The sequence below is a fragment of the Chanos chanos genome, chromosome 10 (assembly GCF_902362185.1).
Source record: "Chanos chanos chromosome 10, fChaCha1.1, whole genome shotgun sequence".
NCBI classification, from domain to species: Eukaryota; Metazoa; Chordata; class Actinopteri; order Gonorynchiformes; family Chanidae; genus Chanos; species Chanos chanos.
In genome coordinates this window covers 27,626,232-27,643,340 of record NC_044504.1, presented here as the reverse complement: position 1 = coordinate 27,643,340, position 17,109 = coordinate 27,626,232, and the positions used below count along the sequence as shown (strand labels likewise).

Here is a 17,109-nt window from a genome sequence, read left to right as displayed (position 1 = left end):
ACTGCACAATAGTCTGATCTGCAGGTCTCAAACTAAAGAAAAAATGAAGCAATGCTCAGAATACAAGTCAAAAGGCCTCTTTGAACAGATTAGCCGTATCACGTTGTTTCCACAAGACTGAAACAGGGAGTGACTAGGAGAACAGATTCTGACTGATTCTTCCTCATGGCAGCAAGCATAGACAATGCCATTTAAGCAACAAGTAACTTTTATAGCAAGTTATCTCTGCTTCTGCTGTGAGTGCCTGTAGGAATCTCAAAGCCTAAGCAGAACTCACATACACACAAGGTGAAGGTTCGTTTTACTTAGATGACGTAATTATTTGCGTGAGTATACAGGGGTATCTCTGAATATGTCTGTCTCTCTGCTTGCAGGTTTGCAAGTGTCTATTTGTGCATGTGCTGAATCTGTATCGCACTTTTGTTCTGTACAAAGGTTCTTTCCTGTCTTAAAGTACCTTTGTTTTTCATTTTTGTTCTATGCTTCTCTCTCTCTCTCGCACACACACCTGTTTCGGTCACTTTAGGAGGTGGTTCGTGTGCTCATCCACCACGCGGCTGACGTGAACGCCCGTGATAAAAACTGGCAGACGCCGCTGCATGTGGCTGCAGCCAATAAAGCGCTGCGCTGTGCTGACATCATCATTCCGCTCCTCAGCAGCGTTAACGTCACAGACCGTGGGGGGCGCACCGCCCTGCACCACGCCGCCCTCAACGGACACACCCAGGTACTGCAACCAGAGCTTCACCCACTTCATATGTTACCTTTTTGTATATCTGTATTTTATGTCTGGGTACACCTACTAATTCTTTTGGGACTGTTTAAATGTAGTATGAAGTGTGACTTACTTCCAACAGTCCTTATTCTACAATTCATGCCTCTTAAGGCTTCACTAACAGACTGAAGAATTCAACATAGGTTTATGCACATGTAACACACTCGCTCAGAAACATAGAATACAGAAGGGACTGGTACATAAAGTTAGACTCACTAACACACACACACACATACACACACATACACATACATACACACACACATACATATATAGTGGAGAGGCCAGCAGATTCTGATGCATCCTGATTCACAGCTGACCACCTAATGTGACTGACGCACTGTTTGCATCTCTCTCTCTCTCTCTCTCTCTCTCTCTGTCTCTCTCTCTCCTCCACCCTCTCTGTCATGTTTCTTTTTCACTTCAGATGGTGAGCTTGCTCCTGGCCAAGGGTGCTAATATTAATGCCTTTGATAAGAGAGATGGCCACGCGCTGCACTGGGCAGCATACATGGGTAAACATTTGCGCTTATAAAAATTCATTCTGTTCTGTCATTTCAGTCCATTTATAAATTCAGTGATGAACCATTCAAGGAAATGTTCATTTTATCGCTTTTGTTATGACAAAGTGACATTATTTCACACACTTTCATACATATTTGAATAATGCAAGATTCAGTGTATAAGCACCTGTTATAATTTGGGATCTTTAGCTAATACATCGTGCTGATTCTTAGTGCTTTACTCTAATTTATGTGTGTGGACTATGGCCAGCCCTTGGCAGATTTGAAATGGCTGAATTTTCTCTTAGGCCCAACAGTAGGTAGAGCATTTATCTGTAATTAGGAACTGGGACAGTGGTAGCCAGTCAGCCCTCTCTGACCCCTCTCTAACACATTTGTTTCAGCCAAATATTAGAAATATTAGTTGAATCTGGTCAGCTGTCAGTCAGAAACGTTTTGTTTTTTGTGGCGCCGCCTACAGGTCATCTGGATGTGGTGAGTTTGTTGGTGAGCCAAGGAGCAGAGGTCAGCTGTAAAGATAAGCGAGGATACACTCCTCTTCACGCCGCTGCTTCCAACGGACAGATCGCTGTGGTCAAACACCTGCTGAACCTGGCTGTGGAGGTGAAGCCGCACGGACACACTGTCACGCATATAAACACAGCATAAACTGGCACAACTTACACATATGCATATTCACTGTCCAACCATGTGCATAGTCAGTGTAGCATTAGACTCTTACACATCCTTATGTAAGCATCCCTCCAAATTCAGGGGCTTTTATACAGTGTCGGTTAGTCATAAACAAAATGCTAAGCAGTCATCAAGGCAGAGACTGCTAGTATCAGCACATTTAGTACACACACACACACACACACACACATATATCCATATACATGCATATGTATTGCTCTTTCTCAAAACTGGCTTAAGTTTTAGGGGAGAGAGGCATTCTGTAATGCAACACCACTGGAACAATTAGAGGTTAAGTGCCCTGCTCAAGGCTAAAGGAGTAGCAGCCAGGGGAAGTACAGGAAAGCAGCAGTCCTTCAGCCCTAAACCAGCATCCCCTCATGCTCTATCTGGGACTCCAACCTCACCCTCTAAACCGCTGCTACCCCAACATTTTTGTCTCCATCAGTCTAATAGTCATATTGCATACGAAATGACTACACAGCTCTTGTAATGCCTTACCGTCCATCTTACTTTGCAGATAGATGAGGCTAATGCTTTCGGGAACACGGCACTCCACATAGCCTGTTTTAACGGTCAGGACGCTGTGGTGAGCGAGCTGATCGATTATGGCGCGAATGTCAGCCAGCCCAACAACAAGGGCTTCACACCGCTGCACTTCGCAGCTGCGTCTACCCACGGTGCCCTCTGCCTGGAGTTCCTGGTCAATAATGGTGCTGATGTCAATGTACAGGTATGTCACGCACGTACACGCGCAGTCATGTCTGTTTGTTCTGTCGGTTTCTAGGCGTACGTTTGTGGTGACAGACTTTTATGTCCTTTTATGTCTGTCAGCTGCTTTCTCTTCCCCTGCGTTTGTTTTTTTCCTCCTTTCCTTCTGTTACGTTTTTTTTTTTTTTTCTTCCTTGTTTGTAATCTCACTGAGTGGTTTTATATGTCTGTCTCATTTGGACAGTTTTCTTTGTCTCTACAGATAACCGCTTTTAGCGTTTTGTCTTGGAATATTTTAGGTCATGCTTTTATTTGCTTTTTAGATTGTTGTATTTGCTCTGAGGTGTTTGTTTTTTTTTATGCTCTTTCAGAGTCGTGATGGTAAAAGCCCGCTGCACATGACAGCGGTTCATGGACGTTTCACTCGTTCTCAGACCCTAATTCAAAATGGTAAGACCCCCTTATGGTCTTCCGTATTATAACATACACGCCTGCTTTCAGTATTATGCTCTATACAGCATAGTCTGAATGGAAGTATTTTGCCAGGGTTTTTAAATGTTGAAAAATACATCAGAGAGGAGGATCTTCTTAAGGGAGGAAAGTATACACTAATGATGGTGGAGAGGTAGACTTTGGTACTCTATTACTGTACTCTTAACAGGTGGAGAGATAGACTGTACTCTAACAGGTGGAGAGATAGACTGTACTTTAATACTGTACCCTAGCAGGTGAAGAGATAGACTGTACTTTAATGTTGTACTTTAACAGGTGGAGAGATAGACTGTACTCTAACAGGTGGAGAGATAGACTGTACTTTAATACTGTACTCTCACAGGTGGAGAGATAGACTGTGTTGATAAAGATGGAAATACTCCTCTTCACATTGCCGCTCGCTATGGCCATGAGCTCCTCATCAACACGTTAATTACCAGTGGAGCCGACTGTACCAGGTTTGTGTGTGTGGATTCGTTTTTAAATCATCAGTACAAAGTGTATTTTAATTCATCCTAATGCTCTCTGTAGACATAGAGAATGTAATTAAAGCTCTTTATTTTTCATAATGTCAAATGTCGCATGGCTTACATGTGTCTTTTTTCATATTCTGTCATGGGACAAAACCAATCATAACAGAATCTGAAATTGTGACATATTTGTAACTTACAGTTGTTTAATTAGCAAAATAATTCAATATAAATATATTCTTGTTTATCACATACATACATACATTTGTCTTTATCGTTTCTCTGTCTTTTCTCCGTTTCTCTCTGAAGGAGAGGGGTGCATGGAATGTTTCCCCTGCACCTGGCCGCTCTCTATGCTCATGCGGACTGCTGCCGGAAACTTCTCTCCTCAGGTACCAAAAGAGGGGCGGGGCACCAGGGGGCGGGGCTCTGGGGGTGTGAGTGAGGCATACTGAGTGAGACTCAGAACAGTAGATGAGAGGGTTTTGCGTGTGCTAGCCACTGTAGTGTTGTTTTTATACTGCCGTGTAATATCTTTTGGAGAGCATGACAACAGACATTCTTCACTGGTGCCTGTGAAAAGTTGAGGGTAGTCTGTTTATTTTGGGTCCCTCCTTCACACTCAGAGATTTGTTATAAGCAGTGTTGGTAAATTTTAGAACACATAAAACGCCCTCCCTAAAAAAAAAGTCCTTCTCCAGTCAGCCTCTGGGTGTGTGAGACTGCTAAAAGTAGCCTATAACACGGCTGTACAGAATTTAACTTTGAAATGTAAAAATGGATGAACTAGCTCTAAGAAACGAATGAATTAGTTTTAGACTTACTCTATATCAGTTTAGATTACAGCTCAAATGAGTCAAAATGGTTAACACACGAGGCCTTCCTTTAAATTTGGACTGGTAGACTCCTAGTCACCAGTGAACCAGTGAGCTTGGACAAGGGGATTAATCCCCTAGTAGCTGTTCGCACACAGCTGTAGACAGGTCAAGAGTTCACTTGAAACAGGAAAAGCCTATTCAAAGCCTGCAGGATTCCAGTAATGTTTACAAGATTGTCCATCTCTCTGGATATTCTTGGTTTCCCTTCGGAACTCCAGGGATAACTGAAAAACAAAAGTTTGTGAACAAACCTTAGTTTGACTTGTAGAAGAGACAAAAAGAGAAAGAGCAATAAGCATTTTCATTTCAAACCGGTGTTTTCATAATACATAAGAGAAAGAATGCTCAAAAATGTTGTCTTATTTTATTTCAGATAAAATATTTGTATTTTACCATCTTTTCAAAGACCCTGTTTTTGTGATGCAGCCTGATAATGGCCTCTTGTACTCTGTTTAAAATGCAGAGGTTTGAGGATGTCCCCTGCTGTTTTGAATCCACCTTTGTTTTTTCCTCTTATCTGTGCCTCTTTCTTATCTGCTTGCTCTCGTCACTAGGCTCCGAGATTTCATGCCAAGGCCCGATTAGCTGCTGGTGCGAAAGATGCTCATTGTCCTAGTAGCTAATCTTTTTTTTTTCAGTGGAGAGGCTCGTTTTAGAGGAATATCTGCATTTATTCTGATAGAAAATACCGCTTGTCATTCGTCTCCTCTGTCATTTGTTTATGTTTCGCTGCCCGTGTTTGTGTGTGTGTGTGTGTGTATAGATACTCCATCCTTACATTACGGACTTTATCTGTGGTCTACTAGACGTGTCTCTTTATGTTTTCCACCTGCACTAACACCCTTCTATTTCTCTCTTGTTTCTCCTCTCCCTTTTCCTCCTCGCACCCCCTGGCCCTGTCTCCCCCCCCCCCCACCCTTTTTTTCCTCTCCTGTCGTGACACTGTGCACTGTCTGTGTCTTGGGGCTTCCTTCACTCCTTCCTCTCCATCCCTCCATCTGTCACAGGACGGAGGTATAGCGTAATGTGCTCCCTCAGTAATGACTCGGTCCTGTCTGCAGGCTTCCAGATCGACACGCCTGACAGTCTGGGGAGGACCTGCCTGCACGCGGCCGCCGCTGGAGGGTGAGTTTCTCTCAGCTTCCCCCTCTGTGTTACCGAAAGGAACGCGTTGTCCATTTTACATCGGGAGACCATTGCGGTTTAGCCTTAGAAAAGCTCGATGAACGGAGGGTTGATGTATTCCCGCTGAGTGCAATAGGTGAATTAAAAATGATCTCATTGCTGTCTGACTCTGCTCTCTTTCTGGAATAAGGCTTATTCACATCAGAGAAAGTAACAGTGACAAAAAACAGTGATGAAGATTTAAAATTGCACTGCACTGTGTACGATATCATGTTTTAAACCCATATTTCATTGTTTGTAGTTTTATTTTCTGCTCCTGTCTTATTGTCTCATTTTGTCTCAGTTTGCCTGTAACTATGCCAGAATTATAATTGTGGGTCTGTCTGTTTACTTAGCAATTTTCCGCCAAAAAATGACTTGGTGTGTTCAGATGTCTGCTTGTCTTCCTGACTGTCTGTCTGTCTGTCTGCATCTTGTGGTCTCTTTGGTTGTCTTTCTTTGCTTTCAGCTCCAATTGTGCAACTTGCAGGCCAAACACTCGTGGTTATATTTATATCAATATCCTCATATCCTTTTATTTTTGTCTTTCTCCTGTTCATACTTCTTCTCAGTAATGTAGAGTGTGTGAAGCTACTCCTCAGCAGCGGGGCAGATCACAACCGGAGGGACAAGCACGGCAGGTGAGTTCATGAGTGACGTTAGTATGTTAGTATATATATATGAATAAAACATTAAAATCTTTACTATACCATCTCAAATTCTGGTGGTATTTTAGATGTTTGAACATCCACAGGATGCAACAGTATACCCTATTTAGTAAACCGTCACCCAGATCATCTCTCAATGGGAGCATTTACTCTAAACCCAATGTGTTTTTATGAGTGGATTAACAGGATGCAGTCAGTGAGGGACAGAATTAGTGTGTAGGCTTAACAGAGATGAATATTGGCCCACCAGTGTGTGCTATTTCTGTCAGTTGATGTTTTGTCTTGAATAGGTGGTTCTGCTGTTCCTACTGTAGTGCTGCACCGACTTATCATCTCAGTACCACCACCTACACAGTCTCTCTTAGAACATGACTGATGGAACTCTTGTGTGTGTGTGTGTGTGTGTGTGCGCGCGCGTGTGTGTGTGTGTGCGTGCGTGCGTGTGCGCGCGTGTGTGTGTGTGCGCGCGTCTTTTCAGGACTCCTCTCCATTACGCGGCCGCCAGTCGTCACTATCAGTGCCTGGAGACTCTGGTGTCATGCGGCACGTCCATTAATGCCACTGACCAGTGGGGGCGCTCTGCACTCCACTACGCTGCTGCTTCAGACCTGGACAGGAGGTGAAGTCTTTTACTGTTACATGTTCTGAGGGGGACTCTAGGCGAATTTTCATTAAATGATTGACGTCATTTGATGAAGTTAGTAAGAATGTCAGTCTGTCTTTTAGCTGCGCAAACATTGGAATCATTTGGTAAAAGTTCCACTACCCTTCCACACTCAGAGACAGGGGGCCAGAGAGCCCGTAATCCAACATAGCATAGAAAGTTTAGGATGAGGGCAGAGGCCAAACCAAGCACACAGACGTATGGACTGACAGAATTACAGATTGATAGGTGTTGATTGGTGGGTTTGCTGGGTTTTGTATCTGCAGTTAGTAAAGTTTAGGTCTCGCACATGCCATCTTCTCCAGAGACCCCAGTCAGAGGGGATTCTGATTACTTGCAGTTACCATGGAAACAACAGGCTATTTCTACATTTGTGCTGACGGGGTCAGACCTTAGAATGATGTCTGGTCACAGCTCTGTTGAACATTTGCCTCGTTAACTGATCCGTTAGGCTAATTGCCAAGCCAAGGAGTGGGCAGTGTTGCTAAGAATTCTCTGAGGAATCATTTAGGTGTTTGTGTTAAAGAAAGCTCATCTTCTGTATTCTCAAGTTTCTGTGCTGTATCCATCTGTAATGTAGGTCTTCTGAAATCCATTAAATACTATTACTAATAGTACGTTAGTATTCACTCCGGTAAAAAAAAGCCACCATGAGTACCACAGGTAGAGACCTCATAGTGTTGAGTCCATTGTGGTTATTGTAGTTTGTGCTGTATCTGACTTGACGATGTTTTGCTGTTATGCATTAGACTCTCTCCTACTTATTTTCATGCATTCAATAAAGACTGTGTAATGGACCTGTGTTTTAATGGAATCGATGTATCAAAATGAGATTATAGCACAGAGTCTGATTCCTGAGTGTGTGTGTGTGTGTGTGTGTGTGTGTGTGTTTGTGTGTCTGAAGGCGACGCGTCGTCCTGGAGCCCGAGAGTGAAGGAGTTCAGGCGGAGCGAGAGAAGGAGGCGGCTTTGTGAGTAATCCGGCGAGACAGCAGTTACATTCTACGGAACTCTGAACCGCTCTTAACCTCTCCAACCCAAAACTCTACTCACCTCCCAAAATATCTGTGACCTTCTCTATATTATCCCCAATTCTCTCTAGCTATTCATCGTGCATGTCAGTAACTTTGTCCAGTGAAGCCGGCTTTCCACTCATAACACCACATATGTGTCTGTCTGTGTGTATGTGTATGTGTTTGTGTTTGTTTGTTTTTTTTTGTCACACACAGGTGCCGGCTCATAACAAGCGGTCTAGACCCTATCATTTTTCTCCCCATGCTTTCTGGCTGTGTTTGGGCACACTGCATATCCTTCACTGTCCACGTCAATGTGTCAACACCTGTCGCTCTGCACAGCCTGAGTACACGTCTTACATTTCTCTCTGTCTCTCTTCCTTCATGCTCTGTCTCCCCGTCTCTCTCTCTCTCTTTCATGGTTCACAGACGGAGACGTGATTCAGCATCCTTGTATACCTAAGCCTGTATGAACACTGCAGCTCTGCTCTCTTTATTACTAGTCCCATACTTAGCCCTTTCCCCAGCCGTCTGTCTGTGACTACATACCGTCTCTCACGCCAGAGAGCTGGGAGTAGAGTTGTTGTACCCGATTTACTTCTGTGTATGAATATGTGTGAATGCAGTGTTAACGGTGTCAAAGTTAACATGTTGACTTTAGCTGTTGAAATAAAAGACACAGCGACATTATTTTTTTTTAAAAATGCCATTGAAGATTCGTGTCGGGAAATAGGGCGGGGTGACTGTACATGTCAGTATTATTACAGAAACGGAGTTGGAGAACAAGACTGTCCTACTTAATGACAGTGTTGCTTTCTTTACAACACTCAGAAATGCCTGACCCTATTTTCGGGCTGCTGGTCCATCAAGTTTAAAGGTCCATTTATGAGCAAAGCATTCAGTTGATTATGCTAACGTGATAAGACCTAGTGAAGCATAGCGGAGCAGTCTGTCTGTGTGTGGACCACTAAAGCAGATGGTTTCTCTGTTCTCTGTTTATGGATCAAATATAATGCTTATTAAATGTAAACAACTTTAATTAAGGCTAAATTTGATCAAGTTCTTTACTGTGATCAGTCTTGACGGATTGCGTGTGGTGAGTGGTTGTTTGAGCTTGTGTCTGAGCTGGTGAAATGGTTTAATATCCGTTGATTTGCGTCCTGTCTGCTTTAGGTGTCTTGAGTTCCTGTTACAGAGCGGAGCCACTGCATCCCTGAGAGACAAACAGGGCTACAACGCTGTGCATTATGCTGCAGCCTATGGCCACAGGCAGTGTCTGGAACTGGTGAGCAGACAAGCACGCACGGACACACCCTGCTGCCACAGAATGATATGTGGAACTGACGAGTAGACGCGCACGCGCACACACACACACAATGCTACATAACTGGCACAGACATTCTTTGGAGTTGGTAAAGAGTACACATGTCAACATGCGTACGAGTGTCACAGACGTTGTGTGAAGGTGTTAAGAAACACACACACTCACACTCGCACGCATGCACTCACACACACGTACTCACACACGCACATGCACACAATGGAACAGTTTTCTATGAACTGGTAAAAGGAAACCATTCCTTCTTTGGATATTGGATGAATGAATATTTTGAAATGAATGAAAATTAATTTATTGCGGTGCTGATATTTTCTCTTGATTTATTCATCAAAAAGCTCTTGGACAAAGAAGAAAACCATCAGGACGACCTGGAGTCTCCAAACACTAGGAGTCCACTGCATCTGGCTGTGAGTTTGTGGATAATGTCTCTGTAAAACCACAATAATTACTCAAATCTGGTCATTTAGAAGAGGCCAAGAGCCACAGTCAAACACCTCTTTAGTAACCAACACTACAGACCACACTGCTAATCCTGGACCACTAATATCCCTGTGACCTAACAGGAAAGAGACATTTACACTGCTATAGACCCAGTTACTCTACCAGTTTACAGACTTGGTCCTAATATAAAGTATAAGGAACAGATTCGGTACAATAACATGAGAGACCACATTGCGAATATTCGATCTATTTGTGTTGTTGTGTGTATTGACTGTGCATTTGTGTGTGTGTGTGTGTGTGTGTTTGTGTGTGTGTGTCCGTGTTCTCCAGGCCTATCACGGTCACTCACAGGCCCTGGAGCTGCTCTTAGAGCGCCACTATGAGGTGGATCAGGGGGACGAAGTGGGCCGGACTCCCTTGGCCCTGGCGGCCCTCAGGGGCCACACAGACTGTGCTCTCACCCTGCTGAGTCACGGAGCCTCCCCGCGCAGCCGAGACTCCGCCCGTGGACGCACGCCCATCCACTTGGCAGGTACAAGACCGGAAAGGGAGAAAAAGAATCTGTTCTCTTTAACACTGGAATATCTGTCTCAAAAGATATTTCCTAAGCGTGCTGTAGATAAGAGTGTCTGGGAAGTGAACAAATGTGAAAGTATTGTTTAAATAGTGTTTGAAATGGCTTCTTTCTTTAGTCACAATATCCTGCCAGTTTTTCAGAGCAGAGACATTTTACAAGTAAACACTCAAGAGATGATTAATCTCTCTTTCCCCCCCCCTCTCTCTCTCTCTCTCTCTCTCTCTGTCTCTCCCTCAGTGATGAATGGACACACGTCCTGTGTGCGCCTCCTGCTGGACGATTCTGAAAGTGCAGATCTGGTGGAAGCAGCAGATTCTCAGGGACAGTGAGTGTCTTAACATCAGCTTCAGCTATAGATGAGCTTATGTGCCAAATAAGAGTTTATTTTAACTGTAGCTGAATTGATCTGATGTTTATTTGGCCTGCTTGTGTCCTCGCAGGACGCCTCTGATGCTGGCTGTGGCGGGAGGACATGTGGACGCCGTCTCTCTGCTGCTGGAGCGTGAGGCCAGTGTGGACACAGCTGACAACCAGGGTCTAACTGCTCTCCACATGGGGGTGAGTGACCAAGAACTGACTAAAACGTGTGGTAGTCTTCTCTTCTCTTCTCTTCTCTTCTCTTCTCTTCTCTTCTCTTCTCTTCTCTTCTCTTTTCTTCTCTTCTCTTCTCTTCTCTTCTCTTCTCTTCTCTTCTCTTCTCTTCTCTTCTCTTCTCTTCCCTTCCCTTCTCTTCTCTGAGTCTTTACTATGAGACATTTCCCATACTATGGAAATTCCCATACTATGCTGACTGGAGACTTTGTTGTGATTTATCACTCTCAGACACACACTCATAGACAGTTTATTAGTGGACTGCTTTTGGTTGTTTTCAGCACAGCCTTTGAGAGACCATCACTCAATGGACTTGCTCACTCTTAATCCACAATGTTCTATTCTTTGTATTTCAATGAACTCCTTTTTGTATACTGTGTTACAAAGAGGACAGTGTTTCATTAGGTTTATTCTATTCTTTTTTAAACTAGTGTCATCTGGACTAGTGCTTGGTGTATAGCTCAGCTCTCTCTCTCTCTCTCTCTGCCTCTCTCTGTGTCAGTTGCTGTGTGGGCAGGAGGAGTGTGTGCAGTGCTTGCTGGAGCAGGAAGCCTCTGTCTTATTGGGTGATTCCAGAGGATGGACGGCCATTCACCTGGCGGCAGCGCGCGGCCACGCCTCCTGGCTCAGTGAGCTGCTCAGCGTTGCCTGTTCAGAGCCCCCCATGCCTCCCCTCCGAGACCACAGAGGCTACACACCCCTACACTGGGCCTGCTACAACGGTCAGCTCCGGTCTTCTGTTCTGTTTTGATTTGTTTGTGCCAGCGTGGTAGGAAACTGACATATTACTGGGATATGTTAGTGTATATTTAGGTGGTTTGGGAAATTTTTTAATTTAAAAAAAAAAAAAATCATGACGTTCAAAACAAAAAGGAAGCTAATATGTTCAGTGCATTTTGTTTTGATTTTTCACATCCCCGTATTCAAAACATCAAGCAATTTTACATGCATGTTTTGATTTCCGAGATCTCTGGAAGCTATTTGGGTTAACCACAGTATTTCCACTCTTAATCAACGAAATTTCCACAGCAGAATCGGACGCACTGTAAAGACCAGCAGCATACTTCATCCACTGAGTCATATTTGTGTGTGTTTTCTAGGCCATGAGGCTTGTGTGGAAGTCCTGTTAGAACAGAAAGGTTGCCGCTGTTTTGATGGAAACCCGTTCACTCCCCTGCACTGTGCTGTGTAAGCGTCTAACCTTCCTATTTATATACGCCTTTTTTCTTTGTCTTTGATATTGTTTTAGTTGAGTGCCTGTGTGTGTGTGTGTGTGTCTCTCTCTCTTTAGTATAAACGATCATGAGGCCTGTGCCACTCTCCTGCTGGAGGCCTTAGGCTCTGTCATCGTTACCTGCCTAGACTCTAAGAACAGGTTGGTTTTAATGTCTGTGTTTATGTAAGAGAAAGTTAGAACTAGAGTTGAGTTAGTGTGTTTATCTGTGTTAATTCTTGAATAAGACAGTTGTATTCAGTTTGGATTGCTTATGCTAAAATTCAGGTATTTATTATCAGGTGAGACTAACATGAATGTTAGGAAACAGAAAAGAATTCAATAAATAAATGGTAACAGATAACAGTAATTCTCTTTATATCTCTCTCCCTTCTCTCTTGTTATATGTTAGGACACCGCTGCATGCTGCTGCCTTTGCTGGTCATGTTGACTGTGTTCAGTTGCTTTTGGCCCATGATGTTCCAGTGGATGCTGTGGACCAATCAGGGCGCAGCGCGATCATGATGGCAGCAGAGAGGGGCGGGATTGGGGTCGTAGGTATGAACTATTCAAAAATAACCCATCATTTAGTGATACCAACAAGAAAATTCTCTGATATCTCCCAGGACACGATTACAATGTCTCCATAGCTTCTAAAGCAGCTACAGTTTGTATTCATTACAGCCTGTGACCACTCACAACACCTCACATTGTTGACATAGATTCTTATTTTTGCACCACAGAATTGTTGGTAAACAGTGCAAATGCCAACCTAAGTCTAACTGACCAGAAAGGCAACACAGCCCTGCATCTGGCCTGCAGTAGTGTGAGTATTTAATCCAGAATTTTTATCTCAGTTTCTCCCCATATCCATCTTTTCTCAGTAAAATGGTAAATAGCATCTCCTCTTTGCCCATTGCTGGGTACTATTATAAATCCCCAACAAGGTACAACCTCTGTGCCGGTCCAAATGGGTGAAGATTTGTGCATACATCCTCCAATACATGCCAAGTCAGCCACCACTTGTTTTCACCTGTCAGTTTACTGGTGTCTCCATGGAAACATAGCGTTTCCCCGGATTCCTGCAGCTGTGCTAAGAGTCATTAACACTATGAATTACTGTGTCAGTGCCATGACAGGGAAACTGCTCTATCCATCTGACCCTCCCAGAACACAGACACAGTTACGTCCTGTGGAGGGCCTAACCCTGAGTGAAATCAGAACACAGACACAGTTATGTCCTGTGGAGGGCTTAACCCTGAGTGAAATCAGAACACAGATACAGTTACGTCCTGTGGAGGGCCTAACCCTGAGTGAAATCAGAACACAGACACAGTTACGTCCTGTAGAGGGCCTAACCCTGAGTGAAATCAGAACACAGACACAGTTACGTCCTGTGGAGGGCCTAACCCTGAGTGAAATCTGAATTCACAGACACAGTTACGTCCTGTAGAGGGCTTAACCCTGAGTGAAATCAGAACACAGACACAGTTACGTCCTGTAGAGGGCCTAACCCTGAGTGAAATCTGAATTCACAGACACAGTTACGTCCTGTAGAGGGCTTAACCCTGAGTGAAATCAGAACACAGACACAGTTACGTCCTGTGGAGGGCTTAACCCTGAGTGAAATCAGAACACAGACACAGTTACGTCCTGTGGAGGGCTTAACCCTGAGTGAAATCTGAATTCACAGCCTCAGGACTGAAGTGTAGTATGATTCACTGCTGCATCACTTGTGCACCACGATGAGGATCTTTGACAAACAAATGAGTTTTGAACTGAGAAGTCAGTACACGCTGACTGTTCCAGAGATAAGAAAAATCAGTAGTGTATTATTGTTTGATAAGAAATCACTGATTCTCGTGGCGTAACAGTGCTCTAGATGGGGAAATAGTTGTAGGGCATCTCATGATGTGTCCCATGCCGATGCTTAGCTTCCATAAGTCAGTTCATCTCACTCTCTCTGTTTCTCCTCAGGGAAAGGAAGACTGCGCCATGTTTCTTTTAGAGAAACTTTCAGATTCTTCTCTCATTAATGCCACGAACGCAGCTTTGCAAACGTAAGTGTCAAGGGTGACATTCCAGTGTTAGGCCCTCTCTTTTACCTGGTTACCTTACACCGGTGTGTGGGACAGTGGAGAAAAATCAGGGTTTTACATTTTTTTGACAGTATTACAAAAGAAATTTTCCACAACCGTTTGTAAGGACCTTAAAAACACTCGCTAATGTTCAAGATATGTGTAAACATGACTCCACAAAATGGTACGTGACTGGATTCTCACTCTCTCTCTCTCTCTCTCCAGACCGCTACATTTGGCGGCTCGCAGTGGTCTGAAACAGACTGTGCAGGAGTTGCTTTCGCGTGGAGCCAGTGTACAAGCACTGGATGAAAATGGTGTGTCTCACTGAACCAGAGCGCAAAATTTAACAGCATGTCCTCTCGCTTATCTGTCTTGACTTAAGTTTAAGGGTTTGTACAGCTTACATGTACGCGCGTGTGTTTGTGTGTTTGTGTGTGTGTGCGTGTTTGCTTGGCTCTGTTTGGACAAAAGAGCGCCGTCTTTATGTCATGGGTCTTCGCTATATTGCTAAAGCACCGTGTTGTGCACTGTTGAATTGCAAAGCCTTGACTGTGTTCTGTTTGTCCTCCTTTGCTCCCTCCTCCCCTGTCCTGCCTTGCCGTCCTGTCTGGGCCGTGTACTAACGCAATGCCGCTCTCTCCCACACCCCACACCCCCCACTCCCACTGCCCCCCCGCCCACGACGTCTCCTGCCCATTACCATCCCTCCTGCCTCCGTTTCTCCCTCTTGGCTTCGTCTCTTCTTCCCTCTCTCTCTCTCCCTCTCCTTCTCTGTCCTTCTCTCTCTCTCTCTCTCTCTCTCTCTCTCTCTCTCTCTCGCTGTCTCTGCCCCCTTAGGTCTCACTCCTGCTCTGGCTTGTGCTCCTAGCAGAGAAGTGGCTGACTGCCTGGCTCTTATTCTGGCTACCATGATGCCTTTCTGCTCCCCTTGCAGTTCCGGGACCCCCTCCCCCGGCGCACTGCTAAGATCACTGCCACGCCCGCCAAAGGGTTCCCGGGAGGCCCGCAGCCCCAGGCCGCGCTCGGGCCCGTCCAGCGAAGGCACCACCACCGAAAACGACTCGGACTCTGAGACCTTTTGACCTCTGACCTACCTGGATACCCTTTCTGGTTTTTTTTTTTTCATAGTCTTTTATGCACTTACTGTAACGGACGAAAATTACAGCCGAACAGGAATCCTCAGTTTTTAGAGCACGCAGTGGAAGATGATCATGGTACATTGCCTTTCTGTGATGCCGCTTGCTTTGAAAACTTTTCCAAAAGCCATTTTTTTTAAACTGCTTGTACGTACTAAAAGAAGACAAAACATAATGTAGATTTAAAAAAAAAAACAAAGCTAAGAAAACTTATATTTGATTGTTGGTTGAAGCTACCAAATGCCTGACTTGACTCGGCAAATAACCACGTTTAGGGGAAACCCGTGTGGTTTAGTATACGATGGCAAAGCCTGGGAATTATTGTAAGCACAAACCCCATGGAAGCACAATGTTGAGTCTTCTTCTTTGTTAATAAACAGTAGATGCCTCAGAAAACTCTCACCTCAGCAGTCAGTAGCTTTAATCAGGGACCAGTTCAGTGTGTAACGGAATACCAGAAACCTTATAACAAACAGTCCTAAGGTCAAATAAAGCAGTGTTCTTGTCAAATTGAGGATTGTTAAACACAGTTTTAGTCAATGTGAATAACAATGCAAATACTTTTAGGTATGTGACATTCCACTATTACACACGTGCCACTGTCACTTCAAAAACGTAATTTAAAATGTGTTTAATGCAAGTCTTGTTGTGGTGAAGTCAACTGGGCCTGAGTAATCAAAGCTCTGTTATCTGTGTCAAGCAAAGACACACTATGGGTAAGGTTCTCTAGATTCTTCAATGAAGTGAAACTGTGTCACTTTTCCAAACACACACACACACACACTCACACACACACACAGAATCTACTGACAGTGTTAAAACAGTGCCCATATTCAGGTCAAAAGGTTCTGGTGAGCAGAGACAGTTTGCTCTTCAGCATATAGGGACCAATTCTTGCCTGTTTAGTATTTATTTAACAGAGCTTTTAATATACAACGGTACTTCCACTCCTAGCACTTAAGTGATTGAGTGAAAAGGGGTTGATTAGAAAAAAAAAAACTCCCTCATTTTTTTCATTTTTCCTTCTTTTAAGAACTTTTCGTCATTGGTTGAACTTTGATAGTTATTTGTCCAATGAAAAAGAAAGATTTCCGTGTACAGAAATGCCCAACTTTTGTCAATTACAATTAGAGTTTACTATTATTCCAAACAGTTTATTCATGTGATTTCCAAGCAAGGCCATGAGCTGCAAGTGAATGTGAATGGATGAAATCCAGCAGACAGTGCAGTCTCCAGCAGCTAGAGTTTTGTATGCTTGTCAACCCGTAGCCAATCAGAATTAATTCTAGACTGAACTGAAAATAACTGCAAAACATTTTTAACCACTGGTTGTCTGTCTGTTTTTTGCCTCACTTTATGTCAGCGATGTGCCAGTCTCTCAAACCTGTCCAGTGCCTTGTTCTGCATACTTGTACTTTGTTTTAATATGTGTGTGTGTGTGTGTGTGTGTGTGTGTTAATTTTTTTTTTTTTTAAATGGTTGAGATTGTCCTTGCTTCGTGGACGACACATTTTATAGTTTGTGAGGTGAACGTGAAAATGAATTCTGCAATTGCGAAGAGAATTTTTTTAAGGAGTTTGAGGAATTGGTTCAGTGAATCCAAACCTAAACTTGCCTTACTGTGTGCTTTTTGTTTTTTTTTTCTGACATTCCGAGGTACACGTGTGTGGATATGTATGTATGTATGTATGTAATGCATCA

At 43.8% G+C, this 17,109-nt stretch overlaps 1 protein-coding gene across 1 annotated transcript in view; it reads left to right on the top strand.

Moving 5' to 3' along the window:
* Positions 1 to 15,354, top strand: part of ankrd44 (ankyrin repeat domain 44) — a 21,747-nt gene extending 6,393 nt beyond the window's left edge. Inside the window, exons 5-28 of the mRNA XM_030785943.1 lie at positions 527 to 727; positions 1,203 to 1,290; positions 1,760 to 1,902; positions 2,492 to 2,704; positions 3,054 to 3,132; positions 3,518 to 3,632; positions 3,954 to 4,036; positions 5,530 to 5,647; positions 6,259 to 6,327; positions 6,833 to 6,973; positions 7,923 to 7,988; positions 9,204 to 9,315; positions 9,705 to 9,776; positions 10,141 to 10,342; positions 10,625 to 10,712; positions 10,828 to 10,945; positions 11,481 to 11,700; positions 12,079 to 12,166; positions 12,270 to 12,353; positions 12,604 to 12,749; positions 12,935 to 13,017; positions 14,169 to 14,251; positions 14,495 to 14,586; positions 15,110 to 15,354. Of these exons, the coding sequence (XP_030641803.1) occupies positions 527 to 727; positions 1,203 to 1,290; positions 1,760 to 1,902; positions 2,492 to 2,704; positions 3,054 to 3,132; positions 3,518 to 3,632; positions 3,954 to 4,036; positions 5,530 to 5,647; positions 6,259 to 6,327; positions 6,833 to 6,973; positions 7,923 to 7,988; positions 9,204 to 9,315; positions 9,705 to 9,776; positions 10,141 to 10,342; positions 10,625 to 10,712; positions 10,828 to 10,945; positions 11,481 to 11,700; positions 12,079 to 12,166; positions 12,270 to 12,353; positions 12,604 to 12,749; positions 12,935 to 13,017; positions 14,169 to 14,251; positions 14,495 to 14,586; positions 15,110 to 15,354 (2,949 nt within the window). The remainder of the gene's footprint in view (positions 1 to 526; positions 728 to 1,202; positions 1,291 to 1,759; positions 1,903 to 2,491; positions 2,705 to 3,053; positions 3,133 to 3,517; positions 3,633 to 3,953; positions 4,037 to 5,529; positions 5,648 to 6,258; positions 6,328 to 6,832; positions 6,974 to 7,922; positions 7,989 to 9,203; positions 9,316 to 9,704; positions 9,777 to 10,140; positions 10,343 to 10,624; positions 10,713 to 10,827; positions 10,946 to 11,480; positions 11,701 to 12,078; positions 12,167 to 12,269; positions 12,354 to 12,603; positions 12,750 to 12,934; positions 13,018 to 14,168; positions 14,252 to 14,494; positions 14,587 to 15,109) is intronic.
* Positions 15,355 to 17,109: the final 1,755 nt, after the last annotated feature.